Source organism: Vicia villosa, unplaced genomic scaffold, assembly GCF_029867415.1.
Source record: "Vicia villosa cultivar HV-30 ecotype Madison, WI unplaced genomic scaffold, Vvil1.0 ctg.000320F_1_1, whole genome shotgun sequence".
NCBI classification, from domain to species: Eukaryota; Viridiplantae; Streptophyta; class Magnoliopsida; order Fabales; family Fabaceae; genus Vicia; species Vicia villosa.
Window position 1 is genome coordinate 835,332 of NW_026705142.1, and position 22,972 is coordinate 858,303.

Below are 22,972 nucleotides of genomic sequence, written 5' to 3' on the forward strand. Positions count from 1 at the left end.
TATTATTTACAAAAGTCTTTTTTATTAAAAATCTTAGAATCGTGAAAGAAATCAAATTTGAAAACTTGTGAGCTTAGAAATGAAAGAAAATACTCATAGAAAATTATATTCTATAACACTTTCTTACAAACTATAAAATACTAAAAAATAAAATCGATTCACAAACAAAGTCAACCACATATTAAATTGAACATGGATCTACATAACTGCCTTAATACATGTGACATTGAGGTGGCTGATCCATTCACAAAGCATCATTTCCACTTTGCTTCAAATTTCAATCTTAAAGTCGGTGCATTTAAGGCTTCCCAATAATATTTTATGTAATCCACTAAATAAAAAGATAAACCCATCCCTCATCTCTATATATATTTAGCTATAGCTCAAGACAAATTCATATTATACCATACATAAACATCATTCAAGTTATTCAACTTCCAAAAATATCAAAATGACAGTAAGAAACACCACTTTCTTTCATTCTTTATCTAATTTTTTCTTTACTATATGAATTATACATATATACATGAGAATTCAAACAATGCTTATTGTCATCTTGATTCATTTCCTTCAGATTATAGAGATGAGGGTACACATGGATTGTCCTGGATGTGAAAACAAAGTGAAAAATGCACTTCAAAAAATGAAAGGTAACTTTGTTTTATTTTCACTTCTATAATTTTCATTTCATTTCCTAATTTATTAATTATTAAATTTAGTGATCGAATTAAAGAGTGATGTTTTTTCTTTCTATCTATATTATAGGCGTAGATGACATTGAAATAGACATACAGTTGCAAAAGGTGACCGTGAACGGTTACGCTGATCAGAAGAAAGTTTTAAAAAAAGTTCGAAAAACCGGACTTAGGGCTGAGTTATGGCAACTTCCTCATACAACAGAATCTCAAAACCAATATCATCAACAACACCATATTAATGGTCCTGTTCAAAATTATGCTTCACAACCTTCCTCATCTTATAACTACTACAAGCATGGTTATGATAGTAGTGATCCTGGCTATTATCACTATCCTTCTCAATCTTCAATCTTTGGCCATCAAACTGGTGCTACTTTTAGTGATGACAATCCTCATGCTTGTTCTATTATGTGATCATTTCATGGTGAAACCAATCAAAACTTTATGTAGTTTTTAATATAAAGTATGAATGAATTGCTTTAATTTTAAATTTAAAATATACTGTAGTAAGCATTTTCATTTCTTTTTGGTTTTTAATTTTTATTTTATTTTAATGACTAATGTACTTTCTTTCGCTTTGGTACTGTATATTTTATGTATGTTTTTTCTGTTATTTTTTCTTCTCACACAATTTGAAGTGTATATTGGAGTTGATGAAAGAGTACTCTATCATCATACCTTTGAAGTCTCAACTGGTTTATACCTTTAAAGTCAATTGGTTTGAGAATGATTATTCAACTCTAAAATGATTTTCTTTTAAATAAAACTAGAATTGGTTTGTTTTTCTAAAATTAAACATTATAAAATTTAAAGGAGGTAGAATCATGATTATAAAAATGATAGTAAATCAGAATGCTTCATGCATGTAGTGAACAAAACTCTTTATTTAAAAAAAAACTTTTTATTAATAAATATATCTATTGGGTATTATATGGGTCTTAAATATAGAGCTTAGATATCATTGATAATTTTATCTGTGTTAGATAAGTCAGATTGACACTGTTTATTAGAATATGAATGGTATGAAAAGTCTGTTCTTCTTAGGAATGAATTAAGTCCACTCTACACAGATAGAAAAGTCATTTTGTATCTATTTTCTTTCTATATATATTGGGCTATGTCCCTTTTCGCTTAAAAAAATCATGATAAAATTACCGAATATAGGGTCCGGAAGCACGTGAATAAAATTTAAAAATCTCTAATACTTATCCTATTATTTAAAAATTTGGGTCTGTAAAAAAATTTCTAATTTATTTTAGGGTTTATCGTGTATTATATTTTTTCTATAATTATATATTAATAATTAGTGAATATTAATTAATAAAATTTAATTTGATTATTTCTCTTATAATGGTAATCAATTATTGATATTTAATTTAAATTTATATGTTTTAAAATTTATTTCGACGTTAATTATCTCAAACATATTCTCCAAAAAGAAATCTAGCTCTAAATGATTGTAATTATAATTATAAATAAAATATGAAATATTATTTTATAAATTAATTACATGTAAAATTTATTTTCCTTATATCATTTTGAAAATTTTATAAATTTATGTTGTATAACTCTCTTAATACTTTTTCTTCAAATAAAAAACTAAAATAAACAAACATATCCTTATATCATTATCATAATTAAATTATTATTTATTAGATTTAATTAATATGTAAAAAATTAATTATTCTTCAATACTAAGAAAAAATTCATTGAGTAAGTTTTAGGTGCATTATATTACATTCTTTAATAAATTATAATTGCTTAAAATAAAAAAAATTATTTACTTCCTAAAATATATTAAAGAACTAAATTAAGGATTTTAATAAATGAAATTGATATTTTTTTTTTTAGAAAATATAAAATTTTCACATTTATTTATTAAATTTTAAGTTTTGTTATTTAGGCGGGAAGGAATGAGTTTTATCCAATTTGGAATAGTATTATTTGAATTTGAACCACTGGATTATTTATTCTTATTATTTTTGAAATATTTTTTAATTAAAAAACAAAAAATTAAATTAAATATATTCTCACATTTATTATGAATATTTTTAAATTATATCATTTATTTAATACTCCATATGATAATAATATCTTTATTTAATTTTTCAAAATTATATGAGATTTTATTCCAATTAAAATAATAAAATATTATAAAAGAATAAAATACTTACTTTAACAGTATAAAATCCTACCGTACTAGTTCTTAAAATCTTGTCTTACTAATTTACTACCGTGTTTTCATGTTCCAAAACTTGAATTTTTATTTAAAATATAATGCATTAATATTTCTAATATAATATAATCATTATTATGATTTTGCAAATACTTTTTCCTTCATTCCAAGTATATTGCATTAATATTTTTAATCTAGTATATTATTTATTTTCTATGAAGATTTCAATGAATATAATTATATATGTACTTAGTAAAAAAAAAGTAGACTTACTAGAAATGGTGTTTATCACATTAATATGTTATTTTTTTTTAGTTTTAATGAATGATATAATATAATTTTATCCATAAAACAACTATTCTTACATATTAATATTAATATTATTATTATTATTATTTTTATTATTTTTATTTTTATTATTATTATTATTAATGAAATATATTTAAAAAATCAAATTCAAAGGGAAGAGATTTAAAAAATAAAATGGAGATTCTATGGCGTGTGGGTCGTCTAAAATTTAAATTTATATCTAATAGTAATAATAATCCCTAATTAATAGGTTAGATGTATATTCCAATAGTTACAAAATAGTTACAAAATAAATGCATAATTTTTTTTGCAAAATAAATATAATTGTAAAAATTTACTAAATATTTAGTGATAAAATAGTAACTTTTATACTAAAATTTGATATAATGTTTGTTTCAACAAAAAAACATGAGATAATTATGATGTATGGAAAACACAATTTTCTTATGAAAAATTCAAATTTGTCATTATTTTTATTTAATTTATTTTATTATAAATTAAATATTTATAAAAAAGATGAATAAATTCATTCTATATGTAAATTCATAATATATAAATTTTATATTTATATGATAGACATGAAGGGAAAGGTTACGCGGATAAAAAAAGTTTTTAAGAATAGTTCGAAAAACCAGACTAAGAGTGAGTTAGGGCAACTTCCTCATATGATGAAAGAGTACTCCATCATCATGCCTTTGAAACCAACTTGTTTGAGAATGATTATAAAATGATTTTCTTTTAAATAAAACTAAGATTTGTTTATTTTTTTAACATTAAAAATTATAAAATTTAAAGGATGTAAAATCATGATTATAAAAGTGATAGTAAACGAGAGACCTGCACTTTCTTTATTACAAGAGGAACCATTGTTATTTATATGTATTATGTAGTGAACAAAACTCTTTATTACTAATAATGTTATAAAAACTCTTTATTAATAAATATATTTATTGGGTTTTATATCTTTTGTTATTTATATGTATTATGTAGTGAACAAAATACTTTATTACTAATAATGTTATAAAAACTCTTTATTAATAAATATATTTATTGGGTTTTATATCTTAAATGTAAAGGTTAGATATCGTTGGTATCTTTATCGGTGTTTTTTTTTTACTAAATAAAATATTCATTCATTCCGATAGAGTACATTGTTGCAATACAAATTAAGAATCGCCAAAAACAAAAAGGATGAATCTGCAAACAAACTCACAACATCCATGTTAATAGCATAAAACGGCAAATTGCATATGTCTACGAATATAACTATGACTATATTGAAATTTCTGAAATATTCATGTCTCCCTATATGTAGGGTTAATGGCACCAAAGTCATAGATAGGATCTGCATTAGATCGAAACTCATATGTCAACCTGAAACAAATGAACACTGCGCACAAAGACAGAAAAACAAAATACACCGCACAAAGACGGGAAATCAAAACAAACAACGACACACTAAAATGACGAAATCACAAAAAAAAAACACAATATATGTGAAAATCACTTATTTAACTAATAGAGAAACAAGAATGATTTGGAGGGGTGATTTTGAATCAAAATCGATCCTAAATCACCCCCCTCTAGGGATAAAGAAGAAGAAAAGTGATGACGGTTAGGGTTGGGAGAACAACAGAGCTGAATATATATCAGATTTATCATTATAATACGTGTCTCCTTCCATATTTTCTTATCAATAAATATGAATTAATTTATCAATAGATTTCAAAAGTAATTAATTAATTCACTTATTATCATAAAAACTCTTAATTTATGATTCAAATACAAACAAAAAAATACATTAAAAAAATGACTGATTCAAATGTAAAAAAAAGTGTTAAGTTATTAAAATTCGTATCATTAAAATAATGATATATTAAATGTGTTTTTCTTTATTTTTTAATAAGAAAAATATAATAAATTACAAAAGTAAATAATCACAATTTAATCATTAATAAATTATATATTTTTCTGATTTCAAAATATTTTTTTATAAAAAAAGTAACCTAAATAAATTAAAATAAATAGGCAACTTAAATGAATAATTTATGATCGTTTTTAATTTAAGATAAAATGTTTTAAAACAATTTCTATTAGTTAAATAAATATTTTAATGTATATCACTAATTGAGATGTATATGAGAAAAGTGTGACAATGACACAAATACGATTAAAATAAATTATTAATAAATCAGTTAATAATAATTTTACGGGTTAAAAATGATTTTAGGGGAATAATGTGTGTCACTAATTATGACTTATATAATTTAAAATATTATTACATTAATATGTTTTATTAATGAAAATGTGAGAAAAATATATATGTAATTAAGCATTTGTCCAAATAAGACAAGAAATTATAATATAGTTTGTTTTTTCTTGGAAATTATATAAAATGGTCTATTATAATATAATTGTTTTATTTGTAAAAAAAACTAAAGTTTTATATTTGTAAAAAAACCAAATTATACTTTTTTAATTGTAGAAATTATATGAAATGGGGAAAACGGATATATTGATTCAAATATTGAAATATGAAAAATTATTAATTTTTTTTAAATGTTAACAAATGCGCATACGACACCAGTACCCGTGCGAATGTATGGGTATTTTTGTTTTATTATTGTGTTTGTTGGAAATTCAACTTTGCTTTTTTGTTAAGAAAATCTTTCTTATTGTAACAATTTTTTTTCATACGCTTTGATTCTATTTTAGTTTCTCTTTCTAATCCTACATTTTAGTTGTTAAACAATTACCAAATACGATGCAACTTTATTTTCAAAAACCGCTTCTAATTTACTCTGAATAAAAATATTTCTGTACTTCAAATATTTATTTTATTCTCATTAATGTTTTTTTTTTATAAACAACAATTACTAACAATTATTATCTGTAAAAACAATGCGCGTTATTTATATGTATCATGTATGTAGTGAATAAAACTCTTTATTACTAATAATGTTAAAAAAAACTCTTTATTAATAAATATATTTATTGGGTTTTATGGTGGCTAGGTATCATTATAAAAAGTCTGTTCTGAATATGAATGATATAAAAAGTCTGTTTTGATTTATCATTATAACTAGTTTGTATATCATTGCGAGGCACGGGCAGGGCCGGCCCGATACATATTGAGGCCTAAGGTAAATTTTAAATAAAATCTACTATAAAATATTTAAATTTCTTTTTTAAAACCTAAGATTATTTATTAAATTTTTTAATTGACTTTATTTAATATGTTTTTTCGATAAATAATAAAAGCAATTCATTCAATATTTATTTATACAAGTTTAAAATAAAAAATTATTAACTTTAGTATAACAATTATTATTATTATTATTATTATTATTATTATTATTATTATTATTATTATTATTATTATTATTATTGAGGGTTTATAACATAAAATGGTAAAATAAAATTGATTACATTTTCTTACAATAAAAAATATATTTATATTTATAATATATAAAAAGGAGTGTAAATTAAATTTATGGTGCTTATATTATTGTTGTTATTAATAATAGTTGATTTAATTAATAAAAATAATATGTCTAACACTTTGAGTTCTTCCATTACAAATGCAAATATTAAATTAAGCTACACACATGTTTTCTTATAGCTAATATAAATTGTGTAACGTACATCTTATAGCTATAAAATAGTGTAATGTAGTTCTAATATAACACAACTTAATGACTTAATACTAACAACTTAGTACTAATACTAATGTACAGAAAGCAAAAAAAATTTGAGGCCCAAGGCAGTAGCCTAGGTGGCCTACCCCTTGGGCCGGGCCTGGGCACGGGTTTAAATTTAGTATGATTGATTTCGATCAGTATGACTATAACGAAATTTAAAATAACCATATAATGATTAGTATATTCATGGCTTTTGATCATCTCCGGCGAGGCACGGGATAAAAAGATTCAATAAAACTTTATACATAATAAAAACATTTACTCTAATTTCAAACATTCAATAAAAAGTATTTGATAATTCATTTATTTTTCGAAAATATTGACTTTTGAGATAGAATTTTTCAAATATTAAAAATAATTTATTTATTGACTCAAGTTTTAAAATTAAGAATTGTTTTTAACAAAGATACATAAGATTCATAGTATGAATTTACATTAACAAATACGAATATAAAATTCGTATATTATACATTTACATTTATTCATCTTTCTTATAAATATTTAATAAAATAATAAAATAAATTAAATATATAATTAGCCATTTGTTTTTTTCATAAGAAAAAGTTGTGATTTCTATACATCACATTATCTTGCATTTTTTTGTTAAAACGAATATTATATCAACTTATAAATATAAATGTTACCATTTTAGAGGACCCATGCATCTTAGAATCTCCACGTTATTTTTAAATCTTTTCTCTTTGAGTTTGATTTTTTAACTATATTTTATTATAAATAATAATATATATAACTGGTAAACTTTCGCTTAAAAAATTTCTCAACTTTTTAGTCATTTTTTGTGTATCTTAACAATCGTAAAAAAAAAATTATTCAGTTTGTATTAAATAAAATGAGATCTTTTTGTATCATATATTTTTGTTTCTATTAATCAGTATACATTTTTGTTTAATACTAATTATAAAATTACTATAGCCAAATTTAATACAACATTAACGTTAAAATTGATAATATATTTCCTTAAATAAGTGCATTATTTGTTTTTAATCTATATTGATTTATTTTTATGTTTTGCATTCTATTATCTACTATTTAAATTAAAAAGATAAAATTGACTTCATCATTATTACTTCCTTAAACGTTTTTTTTATATGAACGGACAAATAATAATGACTTTTACACGAAAAATGGTTAGTCAAAAAAGGTTTATTTCCTCTATTACCATAGCAAAAACTTTAATAAGTTATATGAATTTGAAATTAAATTATCTTATAATTTTTTAATGTAAATAATAAATGATTGAAAAATATTTTACTAAATAAATAACTAATATGCTGCTTCAATATTAAAATAATTATTAAAATTATTTATTATTCAATCCGATTTATATTATTTGTAGCAATTGAGCTTCTCATACGGATTAAGAAAATGTGATAAAAAGAAGAAAGAGAACGTTTTTTTTTATATGAACGGACAAATAATATGACTTTTACACGAAAAATGGTTAGTCAACAAAAGTTTATTTCCTCTATTACCATAGCAAAAACTTTAATAAGTTATATGAATTTGAAATTAAATTATCTTATAATTTTTTCATGTAAATAATAAATGATAGAAAAATATTTTACTAAATAAATAACTAATATGCTGCTTCAATATTAAAATAATTATTAAAATTATTTATTATTCAATCCGTTTTATATTATTTGTAGCAATTCTCATACGGATTAAGTAAATGTGATAAAAAGAAGAAAGAGAACTTCTTTTTGTTATATTACCCTTATTTTATTTATTATTCTTTTAATTTTTATAACTTTCATTAATATTTAAATATTGTCATAATTCATAAAATGCCAAAAATATACATTGAAAAATTGGTTTGTTTGTTTTACGTGATAAAAAATAGAGGGAAATCATTACAAATATTTTTCCTCCAAATAATTAAAATTTTTCATCAAACTTTATTTTATAAATTTCCCATTAAGTTGATAATGGACAATTTCCCATTAAAATAATTGTTAAATTAAATTAATTGGAACAACATAATAAAATAAATATTAATTTTTTGCTTTTATACCAATTTTAAAAAAAATCCTTTCTCTGTCTTTTTCTCTCTACGATTTAACAATCAAAACATAAGTAAAATACCCTCAACCCATATAAATTATTTACAATTACATGGCTTGATGCAGATGAAAAAATTTAAAATGAAACAACAAAATCGAAGAAAACAAAAAGGAAAAAATTTAGTTATGTCTTCTTAATTTTTCTATCTTCTTGATGGTGTTTTTGTGATGATGTTGTGGTGATGTTGTGGTGTTTTTGTGATGATGTTGTGGTGAGGTTTCCTGCAACAACAAAAAGAGGATTTAAAGAGGATTTATGGTGATTGGTTGAGCGGATTTGGATTGGTTGATGGAGGATTTTGGCAGATTTGTTATGAGAATGGTAGATGACTTCAAGGGAATTGAAGGTATGGTTTTATAGCATGAGGAATGAGTGAATTTGGGTAGCTTTACATTGATTAATTTCACGTGAAAAATAAAAACAAAAACAAAGTATACTATTTAATAAGGGATTGTTGATATTTCCAATAGTGAAACTAATAATAACAACTTAACGTGTTTCAAACAATTTTTATTATATAAATAATTAAGTAAATATAATCAAATAATTAAATAAAGAAAATAAAATAAATAAATAAAGAAGTAATAAAATTTACTATAAACAGAATGGAAAAAAATGTTAGAATGCATAAGGGAGTGACATTTGGTAAACTTGCCCTTTTGCTTTATTATATTAAATGATACGTGTCTCCTTCCATATTTTCTTATCAGAGGAGGTGGGCATTTTAAGGCATTTTAAGGCCATTCAATGACTTATCAGAGGTTGGCCTTTTAAGATTGTTCAGATTTATTTATCATTATAATACGTGTCTCCTTCCCTATTGATTGTTCAGATTTATTTATCATTATAATACGTGTCTCCTTCCCTATTTTCTTATCAGAGGTTGGCATTTTAAGACTATTCAATGACTTATCAGGTTGGCCTTTCAAGATTATTCAATGACTTAAATGACTTAAACGTTCTCTCTACCTACCTGTATAATAAATACGTAATAGATACTCATCGGAAATGAGTTGTATTGGGTTTTGGGTCGACCTTCTCAACATAGTCCATTAAAATTGATAGAAAAGTCATTTTGTATATATTTTCTTTCTATATATCTTAGGTTATGTCCTTTTTGCGGGTTCGGAAACACATGAGTAAAATATAAAAATCTTTAACACTTATCATATTATTTAAAATTCCGGATTTGTAAAAATAATTTCTAATTTATTTTAGAGTTTATTGTGTATTATATTTTTTCTATAATATATTATTAATAATTAGTGAATATTAATTAATAAAATTCAATTTGATTATTTCTCTTATAATGTTAATTAATTATTGATATTTAATTTAAATTTATGTTTTAAAATTTATTTCGATGTTTATTATTTAAAGCATATTCTCCAAAAAGTAATCTAGTTCTAAATGATTGTAATTATAATTATAAATAAAATATGAAATATTATTTTATAAATTAATTACATGTAAGATTTATTTTCCTTATATCATTTTGAAAATTTTATAAATTTCTGTTATATATTGTTATATATATCACTCTCTTAATACTTTTTCTTCAAAAAAAAAAAACTAAAATAAACAAAAACATCCTTATATCAATATCATAATTTAATTATTATTTATTAGATTTAATTAATATATAAAAAAATAATTATTCTTCAATAATAAGATAAATTTCATTGAGTAAGTTTTATGTGCATTATATTACATTCTTTAATAAATTATAATTGCTTCAAATAGAACTTTTTTTATTTACTTCCTAAAATATATTAAAGAACTAAATTAAGGATTTTAATAAATGAAATTGATAACTTTTTTTGTAGAAAATATAAAATTTTCACATTTATTTATTAAATTTTAAGTTTTGTTATTTAGGCGGGAAGGAATGAGTTTTATCAAATTTGGAATAGTATTATTTGAATTTGAACCACTGAATTATTTATTCTTATTATTTTTAAAATATTTTTTAATTAAAAAATAAAAAATTAAATTAAATCTATTCTCACATTTATTATGAATATTTTTAAATCATATCATTTATTTAATATATGATAATAATATTTTCATTTAATTTTCAAAATTATATGAGATTTTATTCCAATTAAAACAATAAAATATTATAAGAGAATACAATACTTAATTTAACAATATAAAATCCTACTGTACTAATTATTAAAATGTTGTCTTACTAATTTACTACCGTGTTTTTATGTTCCAAAATTTGAATTTTTATTTAAAATATAATGCATTAATATTTTTAATCTAATCTAATTATTATTATTATGATTTTCCAAATACTTTTTTCCTTCATTCCAAGTATAATGCATTATTATTTTTAATCTATTATATTACTTATTTTCTATGAAGATCTCAATGGATATAATTATATTTGTATTTAGAAAGAAAAAAAAAGTAGACTTACTAGAAATGGTGTTTATCACATTAATATGTAACTTTTTTAGTTTTAGTGAATGAGATAATATAATTTCATCCATAAAACAGTTATTCTTACCTATTATTATTATTATTATTATTAATGAAATATATTTAAAAAATCAAATTCAAAGGGAACAAATTTAAAAAATAAAGTGGAGATTCTATGACATGTGGGTCGTCTAAAATTTAAATTTATATCTAATATGTAATAATAATAATAATAATTCCTAATTAATAGGTTAGATATATATTTCAAAACACACCGGTTACAAAATAAATGCATTTTTTTTTTTTGCGAAATAAACATAATTGTAAAAATTTACTAAATATTTAGGGATAAAATGGTAACATTTATACTAAAAATTGATGTAATATTTGTTTCAACAAAACAACATGAGATAATTATGATGTATGGAAAACACAATTTTCTTATGAAAAATTCAAATTTGTCATTATTTTTATTTAATTTTTTTTATTATATATTAAATATTTATAAAAAAGATAAATAAGTTTATTCTATATGCAAATTCATAATATATAAATTTTATATTCATATGATAGACACGAAGTTACAAAAAGTTACCGTGAAAAATAACACTGATAAAAAAAGTTTTAAAATAGTTCGAAAAAACCGGACTAAGGGCTGAGTTAGGGCAACTTTCTCAAAGAGCATAATCTCAAAATCAATATCATCAACAACGCACCTTATCAATGGTCCTGTTCCAAATTATGCTTCATAACCTTCCTCATCTTATAACTACTACAAACATGGTTATGATAGTAGTGATCGTAGCTATTATCACTATCCTTCTCGATCTTCAATCGGCCATCAAATTGGTGCTACTTTCAGTTATGACAATCCTCATGCTTGTTCTATTATGTGATCATTTCATGGCAAAACCAATCAAAACTTTACGTAGTTTTTAATATAAAGTATGAATAAATAGGTTTAATTTAAAATTTTAAAATGTCTCGTAGCAAGCATTTTTTTTTCTTTTTGTTTTTTTAGTTTTATTTTATTTTAATGGCTAATGTACTTTTTTCGCTTTGATACTGTGTGTATTTTATGTATGTTTCTTTTGTTATTTTTTGTTCTCACACAATTTGAAGTGTATACTGGAGTTGATGAAAGAATACTCCATCATCATGCCTTTGAAACCAACTTGCTTGAGAATGATTATAAAATGATTTTCTTTTAAATAAGACTAGAATTTGTTTATTTTTTTAACATTAAAAATTATAAAATTTAAAGATGTAGAATATATTATAAAAGTGATAGTAAAGGAGAGACTTGCCCTTTCTTTATTACAAGAGGAACCATTGTTATTTATATGTATCATGTACTGTAGTGAACAAAACTTTTTATTACTAATAATGTTAAAAAAAAACTTGTTAGATAAGTAATGATATAAAAAGTCTGTTCTGATATATCATTATAATATGTTTCTTCTTCCATATTTTCTTATAAGAGGTTGGCATTTTAAGGCTATTCAATGACTTATCAGAGGTTGGCCTTTTAAGACTGTTCAGATTTATTTATCATTATAATACGTGTCTCATTCCCTATTTTCTTATCAGAGGTTGGCATTTTAAGACGATTCAATGACTTATCAAGTTGGCCTGTCAAGACTATTCAATGACTTAAATGACTTAAATGTTCTGTCTACCTATATGTATAATAAATACGTAATAGATACTCATCAGAAATGAGTTGTATTGGATTTTGGGTCGACCTTAAAGTCATTTGGTATATATTTTCTTTCTATATATCTTAGGTTATGTCTTTTTGCTTAAAAAAAGTCATGATAAAATTACCGAATATAGGGTCCCGAAGCACGTGAGTAAAATATAAAAATCTTTAACACTTATCATATTATTTAAAATTCCGGGTTTGTAAAAATAACTTCTAATTTATTTTAGCGTTTATTGTGTATTATATTTTTTCTATAATATATTATTAATAATTAGTGAATATTAATTAATAAAATTCGATTTGATTATTTCTCTTATAATGTTAATTAATTATATATATTTAATTTAAATTTATGTTTTAAAATTTATTTCGACGTTTATTATTTAAAACATATTCTCCAAAAAGAAATCTAGTTCTAAATGATTGTAATTATAATTATAAATAAAATATGAAATATTATTTTATAAATTAATTACATGTAAGATTTATTTTCCTTATATCATTTTGAAAATTTTATAAATTTCTGTTATATATTGTTATATATATATATATATATATATATATATATATATATATATATATATATATATATATATATATATATATATATATATATATATATATATATATATATATCACTCTCTTAATACTTTTTCTTCAAAAAAAAAAAACTAAAATAAACAAAAATATCCTTATATCAATATCATAATTTAATTATTATTCATTAGATTTAATTAATATATAAAAAAATAATTATTCTTCAATACTATGATAAATTTCATTGAGTAAGTTTTATGTGCATTATATTACATTCTTTAATAAATTATAATTGCTTAAAATAGAACTTTTTTTATTTACTTCCTAAAATATATTAAAGAACTAAATTAAGGATTTTAATAAATGAAATTGATAATTTTTTTGTAGAAAATATAAAATTTTCACATTTATTTATTAAATTTTAAGTTTTGTTATTTAGGCGGGAAGGAATGAGTTTTATCAAATTTGGAATAGTATTATTTGAATTTGAACCACTGTATTATTTATTATTATTATTTTTGAAATATTTTTTTATTAAAAAATAAAAAATTAAATTAAATCTATTCTCACATTTGTTATGAATATTTTTAAATCATATCATTTATTTAATATATGATAATAATATTTTCATTTAATTTTCAAAATTATATGAGATTTTATTCAAATTAAAACAACAAAACATTATGAGAATAAAATACTTAATTTAACAATATAAAATCCTACTTACTAATTATTAAAATGTTGTCTTACTAATTTACTACGGTGTTTTTATGTTCCAAAACTTGAATTTTTATTTAAAATATAATGCATTAATATTTTTAATCTAATATAATTATTATTATGATTTTCCAAATACTTTTTTCCTTCATTCCAAGTATAATGCATTAATATTTTTATTCTATTATATTATTTATTTTCTATGAAGATCTCAATGGATATAATTATATATATGTAGTTAGCAAAAAAAAAAAAAAATAGACTTACTAGAAATGGTGTTTATCACATTAATATGTAACTTTTTTAATTTTAGTGAATGATATAATATAATTTTATTCATTAAACAGCTATTCTTACATATTATTATTATTATTATTATTATTATTATTACTATTATTATTATTATTATTATTATTATTATTATTAATGAAATATATTTAAAAAATTAAATTCAAAGGGAACAAATTTAAAAAATAAAGTGGAGATTCTATGACATGTGGGTCGTCTAAAATTTAAATTTATATCTAATATGTAATAATAATAATAGTAGTAATAATAATAATAATAATTCCTAATTAATAGATTAGATATATATTCCAAAACACAACTCTTACAAAATAAATGCATTTTTTTTTTTGCAAAATAAACATAATTGTAAAAATTTATTAAATATTTTGTGATAAAATGATAATATTTATACTAAAAATTGATGTAATATTTGTTTCAACAAAAAAACATTAGATAATTATGATGTATGGAAAACACAATTTTCTTATGAAAAATTCAAATTTGTCATTATTTTTATTTAATTTATTTTATTATATATTAAATATTTATAAAAAAAGATAAATAAGTTTATTCTATAGGTAAATTCATATAAATTTTATATTCATATGATAGACACGAAGTTAAAAAAAGTTACCGTGAAAAATTACGCTGATAAAAAAAGTTTTAAAAACACTTCGAAAAACTGGATAAGGGCTGAGTTAGGGCAACTTCCTCATAGAGCATAATCTCAAAATAAATATCATCAACAACACACATAACCTTCCTCATCTTATAACTACTACAAATATGGTTATGATAGTAGTGATGCTAGCTATTATCACTATCCTTCTCAATCTTCAATCGGCCATCAAATTGGTGCTACTTTCAATTATGACAATCCTCATGCTTGTTCTATTATGTGATCATTTCATGACAAAACCAATCAAAACTTTACGTAGTTTTTAATATAAAGTATGAATAAATATGTTTAATTTAAAATTTTAAAATGTCTCGTAGCAAGCATTTTTATTTCTTTTTGTTTTTTTAGTTTTATTTTTTTTAATAGCTAATGTACTTTTTTTCGCTTTGGTACTGTGTATTTTATGTATGTTTCTTTTGTTATTTTTTCTTCTCACACAATTTGAAGTGTATACTGGAGTTGATGAAAGAGCACTCCATCACCATGCTTTTGAAACCAACTTGTTTGAGAATGATTATAAAATGATTTTCTTTTAAATAAAACTAGAATTTGTTTATTTTTTTAACATTAAAAATTATAAAATTTAAAGGAGGTAGAATCATGATTATAAAAGTGATAGTAAAGGAGAGACTTGCACTTTCTTTATTACAAGAGGAACCATTGTTATTTATATGTATATGTACTGTAGTGAACAAAACTCTTTATTACTAATAATGTTAAAAAAAACTCTTTATTAATAAATATATTTATTGGGTTTTATGGTGGGTCTTAAATGTAAAGGTTAGGTATCATTGATATCTATGTCGGGGTTAGATAAGTCAGACTGACTGAATATGAATGATTTAAAAAGTCTGTTCTGATTTGTCATTATAATATGTGTCTCCTTTCATATTTTCTTATCAGAGGTTAGCATTTTAAGGCCATTCAATGACTTATCAGAGGTTGCCTTTTAAGACTGTTCAGATTTATTTCCTTCCATATTTTCTTATCAGAGGTTAGCATTTTAAGACTATTCAATGACTTATCAGAGGTTGCCTTTTAATACTGTTCAGATTTATTTATCATTATAATACGTGTCTCCTTCCCTATTTTCTTATAGAGGTTGACATTTTAAGACTATTCAATGACTTATCAGAGGTTGGTCTTTTAAGACTATTCAATGACTAGATTCAGTGAGGAATATCTAAATATGTCCACTCTCCACTAATAGAATAATCTATTTTCTTTTTATATATTTTGGACTATGTCCTTTTGCTTAAAAAAAATCATAGTACTAGCGTGTGAATAAAATTTAAATATCTCAAACACTTATCATATTATATAAAAGTTTAAAAATAATTATTATTTTGAAACAAGTATAGACTAAACTTTCTTTTTAGACCTAACATAAGGATACAAATAATAAATAAGATATGAAGATACAAATAATAAATCAAGTATAGACTAAACATTTTTTTTTAGACATAACATAAGGATACAAATAATAAATAAGATATGAGGATACAAATAATAAATAAGATATGAATGAGTTAATTTCATAATTAAAATCTTATTACTATAATCTTTTTTCTTATTTGGTCAAATAGAATATCCCAAAATTATTAAGTATTTGAAAGTGGCAAGAAGAGATGTTACCTAAGATCGTACTGCCCACGTGGACTATTCCAATTGGTCACAAATCTAGTTTAGTCTATGCAAATTCGTACTTCTATTCGTCAACGAGACCAAAAAGAAAAAACAAAGAAAATGCAAGGATAAATCCGTCATTTCAATCCCATTCTTTTTCTACAGAACCTCAAACAAGAAGAAACGCAGCATAGACAGTGACAGAGAGACTCTGTGAAAGAGAGAGAGATTTCGCAATTCGCAAACCCTAATCAACGAGATCGGCGATGGCTTCCTCCAAGGATCGCGAGAACTTTGTCTACATCGCCAAGCTTGCTGAGCAAGCCGAACGATACGAAGGTTAGGGTTTCGTTTCTGTCTCAGTCTTAGTCTCAATTTTGCTTGATTTTGATACTTGCTTATGCAATTCATAATTTGAACTTACTTTGACTGAATTCATGTAACTTTACTTGATTTCAAGTGTTTTGGTACTGCATGTTTGAGATCAAGTGTTTTTGTTGATCGGAGTTGTGTTTTTGTTCATTCTGTGAAATTTGATCAGATTTGAAGTTTGATTCATGATTTTGTGTGTATTTTTGTGACAGAGATGGTGGATTCGATGAAGAATGTTGCGAATCTCGATGTTGAACTGACTATTGAAGAGAGGAATTTGCTTTCTGTTGGTTATAAGAATGTGATCGGTGCTCGCAGAGCGTCGTGGAGGATTCTGTCTTCCATTGAGCAAAAGGAGGAGTCGAAGGGAAATGATGTAAACGCGAAACGGATTAAGGAGTATAGGCATAAGGTTGAGACTGAGCTTTCGAACATCTGTATTGATGTTATGAGAGTGATTGATGAACATCTTATACCTTCAGCTGCAGCTGGTGAATCGACTGTGTTTTACTATAAGATGTGAGCAATTGTGTCTCATTCTCTACTACAAATTTTGGGTTTTATTTCTTTTGCATAAGTGGATTATGGGATGTTTGAATATTCTGCTTGCAGGAAAGGAGATTATTATCGTTACCTTGCGGAATTTAAGACAGGGAATGAGAAGAAGGAGGCTGGTGATCAGTCAATGAAAGCATATGAGGTGAAATTTATATTATTGTATCTTGTTTTCGCATTTTGTATGATATCTGCACCTGTCTACCATAGATGGTTTATTTCCTGAGTTTGTTAAAAACATGCAGTCTTTGTTACTGTTAGCAATTTGATCTAAAAGGATTATTTTCCTCTTCATTTTTAATTTGGCAAACTTTTTATGTATCTTTGTTTCAGAAAAATTGTATAATATGTGTAAGTGATATCTATTCTTCTACTAATTGGGGAATCTAACAATGAATTTTTTCATAATTATCTACTATTAAATTTTTTTGTTATGTGTCTTCTATCGATTTATTGGGGGAGAATTTCCATTAATCTTCAAACTGTGCAGCCAAAACAACAGTTAATTGAAACATGCAGTCCAATTGATGACTTTATGTTTACTTAAACCATTGGTACTTGAGTCAAGCTGCATTTTGACCCTTTTATCCCCTATTCTTCCCCTTGTTATAATTTCTTATTGCTCTTTCTCTACTATTCTTCTGTACCATCTATTGATGATCCTTCCATCTGTTATATATCTGATGTGATCATGTTTTTAGTGCTTGCAAAAATAAAAAATGCAATTGCTCCTTTTCTAGCTTTGAATCAATTTTTCCATTTTCATTTAATTCTGTATGTTCTATTTTATACCATGTTAATTTTCTTCTAGTAGTACATTTGACTAAAGCACAGTTAATCAATGGAGTTTCCTGTTCATATTTTTTAATCCTTCTATCTCTTACCTAAAATTTTTTGCTTTTTATGTTGCAGTCTGCTACCACTGCAGCAGAGGCTGAATTACCCCCCACTCATCCCATTCGATTGGGTCTGGCTTTGAATTTCTCAGTTTTCTATTATGAGATCTTGAATTCACCAGAAAGGTTTGTGATTTGAATTTGATTTTTAATCTGAATTTTGATTGAAATTGGTGGTGTGTTCGATAAAGGAGAACATATTTTCCTTTTTCAGAGCCTGCCATCTTGCAAAGCAGGCATTTGATGAAGCTATTTCAGAGCTCGACACCTTGAATGAGGAGTCCTACAAAGATAGTACACTGATCATGCAACTTCTCAGGGACAACCTGACTCTTTGGACTTCTGACATCCCAGAAGATGGAGGTAATTATTAATATTAGACTTGCCAAATATTTGATTAGTTATATCAAGATGTTTAAGAAGAGGAAGGGATAGTTCCAGAGGATATGGCTAGGGAAAGAAGTCATGTACAGTTAGATAATAACTGCTGGGTTTGAAGCTTGCGTATTTCCTACCCACAAAATTGTCCGACATGTGCAAGGGATTGGAACACAATAAAAATGCACCATCTCTAGATATGCTTTTATACGAAAAACAATAATTTGAATGCTTAATATCTAATGTGGTTAATTGTGTCTTACTCATTTTTTCGTTGTTTTGAACATGATAATATAGGATGCTAAGCTACATATGAAGTCACTTAGATAATGAGATTTAATGCTGAATTAGTTATGGTTACTTGTGCTTTTTGGTGGTCCTTTTTTATCAATGTTTACTGAAGTCTGATGTTTTCTGACTTCCTGATACAGAAGATTCCCAGAAAGCAAATGGCAACGCCAAGTTTGGTGGAGGTGATGATGCAGAGGTGAGTAATTCTTCAAACTTGGTAGTTACAATTTACTCTCAATTGATGGCTTCAATTATTCATTTTATTTTACTTTTTTAAATGGCAGTGAGGCTGGTGTATGGTGGGAACTTCCTTAGGATTTGATGCAGGTGTTTGAGTATGAAACATTAGGGCTGATTACTTATTTGTGTACTAGCTAGAGTTAGGGTTCCATTGTTTCTCTTTCTCTGTTTCTTGTCAATTGGCCATACTTTCCCATAGAGGAAAACAAAACTCCATTTGTGCTATATTATGATTATGTTTTTATTTGTGTGGTGTCTTGAAATGGCCTGTTTCACTCCTCAGCACCTCTTTCTGTCTTTGGGAGATTGATTTTATGAGGATTGTTCTTGCTGTATTTCCAGTTCCAATGAAATGCTTCACTTTTATATGGAGATTGATCACTTGATTATTATTCTGTTATGACTTGAATCCATCTAATTCTTTTGCTGCTAAAATGTGGAAACAAACAAATGAACAGCAAGTGCGGAAAACTGAAACCAAGTAGCATGAGTACGAATTTCATGTAATAATAATAATTGTGAAAGTAGCTTTCGCTTCTATTTTTTCTCTATAATATAGCTGCAAGTTAATGTTTTTATCAACATTTTTGTGTAAACTGTAAAGTAGTTGATAAAATCAAGTGTAAGAGGTTTTGAAAGAAGTCTGAAATACTACATAAACATGCAAGCGAGGGAGATATTATTTGGTATTGTTTTCAATGACAGAAGGGTGATGGGACGGGTTCAATTAAAGTGATTAATGAAAAATGGTGGCGTGATTTGTGGAAGTTTTCCGTAAGTAAAAGGTGGGGAACAATTTTATACTCCCATGTGATAATCTTCTATAATGAATTGGGTAACTCCACTTTGATATGAATTGGAATATTTGTGTGAAACTGTAGAGTTTAATTCTTAACCGATAAAATTATATAATATGTATAACCAAATTATCCGTGAAAGTTTTACTTATCATTACCACGTATATTTCTACTATTTATTTTTGAGAAGTAACAAATAAATTTTTTAGTTATTGTGTTATAATTGATTATTTATATACATTAGAGTCACGAGGGGTTGACATGAAGGCGGTACGAGGTAATTTTGGCAAACCATTAGTGTTATGTGCGGTGTGACATATAATTCCTTGAAGAATAAGGTCTATTTGATTTGATTTTTAAAAGCAGTATTTTGGTTTTAAGACTTACAAAATTAAAATATTTATTTGGCAAGACTTTTTAATGCTTTTCACTATTTAAAAAGAGTAAAAGAGAAACATCTTTTCGGTGTCCTGCTTTTCAATAGTGTTTTGGAAACAAATAGAAAACTCACACTTTTCATTAATGATGTAATCATGTGAAACTTTTTCACCTCTAAATATTATGTTTTTATTAATGTCCTCTCAGCATGTGATAATTTGTACACTTATATTTTTCAAGTTTCAATTTTGTTTAAAAGTTCTTGCTGGTGTTAGTTAAATGTTGTTTGTGACATTTTTTTAAAATATTTTTTTATGTGTAAATAACTTTTTAATAATAACAACATGATAAATTCTGTAAAGACAAATCATAATATAATAAAATCTACATTTTACTTTAAGATTAGATGCACAGAAATTTTAAATATTTTTTATTTAGTAGTAAAATATTTACATCAAGTTTTAACCATTTGAATTTTTTTTTTTAAAGTTTTTTTCAATGATTCTTAAAGTGTGTGATACAAAGCTTAAAAAACTATCCTTAAGAATATGATTAAAGTTTTAAAAAAATAATTCTAAAATATCTTTTATTCTAAGAAATCTTATTTATACTTGATTCATTTTTTTTATTCCAATACTTAAAGAATAGGAATATAACATTTATATAAAAATAAGTTTAATCAATTATAATTTTCACTACAACTCACATTTATTATTATTTTTATGTTTTAATAATTTTAAGTTAAACAAATTTTATTATTACTCTGAATTTAAATTTCAACCATATAAATTGGAATAATATACTCAAGAATAATAATTTGGAAAATATCATTTAAAAAATATTTTAAACTGAGAAAAAGGAATATGCAGTGACAGTGTAAATTATTTTTACACTGTCAACCAATGACAATCATGTATCCAATTAAAATATAATTTTAATTTAAAAAAACTAATATAACACGGCAAGTGTAAGAATTTTGATTGGTTGTATGTGTAAAGTTAGTTTACACTGTCACTGCACTACCTTTAAACTCTTTTAAACTTTAAAACAAACAAATCCTTAAATAAAAATAAAGTTTAACAAAAATGATCTTAATTATATTTTAAATCATGATATTTTTAATCAATTCGATCTTTATTTAAAAAATATTTATTAGAGTATTTTTTTAATTCATATAAATCTAAAATTAATTTTAATATATTATAACATTTATTTAAAATATAATAATTATTACATATAATTGAATAGTTAGGCTTTGTTTAAGAGTTTGATGGGGAAGAGAGGAGAGGATTTTGAAAAATAAAAAGGATTGAATGAAAAAATAGAAAAATTTTGGTTGGAAGAGTTTTGGAGGGTTTGTTTTTCTTTAGAAAATTTCTTTAGCCACCTCCCTATGGGGGTCACCCCCAGCGAAAAACCCAAATTACCCCTGCTTCGGAAATGAACTTCCGAAGCATTTTTTTTTTAAATTTCCACAATTCGGAAGTGCATCTCCGAAAACACCTCATGGGGGGTGTTTTCGGAGATGAACTTCCGAAAACACCTTTGTTCAGATTTTGGGGGGTTTCGGAAATGAACTTCCAAATTATGCAGAAACTGTGTTTTTTTTATGTTTTTCTTAACAGTCTCGTATTTTTAATTAAAGGAAACCGGGAAATAAAATAAGCGACATATAAACAGAAAAAACTAATATGATAAAAAAAGTAATATATACAAGCCGATCCAAATCCAAATAAAAATAGTGTGCTAAAGATACAATCCAAAAACAAAAAATAAATAAACCTGACCACTACTGAGTGTGCCTAACCCTCTCTCCCTGGGACCTCCTCTGCCGCCTGTATGTCGCCGCACGGCCCGCATCAGTGACGATCATCTCCATCACGGCGACTGCCTCTGGACCACCCTGATGAACGACACCTCGATCCAACGCGTCCCGCCCAAGATCTCTATCCGCTGGCAGATCGGCATGAGATCAATGGCGTGGTCATCCTCGGCCTGCTGGTTCTCCAGGATCTCCTCGTGTGCTGGCCTAGGAGCGCCGGGAACGTCGGGTCTCAGCAGAGGATGTGACTCCTAGATCCAGATGAAGAGGTACCCTCTCCCACGTCCACGGGAAC

General features: G+C 24.5%; 2 protein-coding genes across 2 annotated transcripts; both read left to right on the top strand.

The window, feature by feature from the left end:
- Nucleotides 1-395: 395 nt before the first annotated feature.
- Nucleotides 396-1,194, top strand: LOC131626735 (heavy metal-associated isoprenylated plant protein 28-like). The gene is made up of 3 exons (XM_058897569.1): nucleotides 396-457; nucleotides 575-650; nucleotides 766-1,194. Exons 1-3 carry the CDS (start codon nucleotides 452-454, stop codon nucleotides 1,110-1,112), a joined length of 429 nt encoding a protein of 142 aa, XP_058753552.1. The 5' UTR covers nucleotides 396-451; the 3' UTR covers nucleotides 1,113-1,194.
- A 15,915-nt stretch (nucleotides 1,195-17,109) lies between these two features.
- On the top strand, nucleotides 17,110-20,052 carry LOC131626769 (14-3-3-like protein B). The gene is made up of 7 exons (XM_058897611.1): nucleotides 17,110-17,287; nucleotides 17,533-17,839; nucleotides 17,933-18,020; nucleotides 18,788-18,897; nucleotides 18,986-19,134; nucleotides 19,581-19,636; nucleotides 19,725-20,052. Exons 1-7 carry the CDS (start codon nucleotides 17,215-17,217, stop codon nucleotides 19,725-19,727), a joined length of 786 nt encoding a protein of 261 aa, XP_058753594.1. The 5' UTR covers nucleotides 17,110-17,214; the 3' UTR covers nucleotides 19,728-20,052.
- The last annotated feature ends 2,920 nt before the right edge of the window (nucleotides 20,053-22,972 follow it).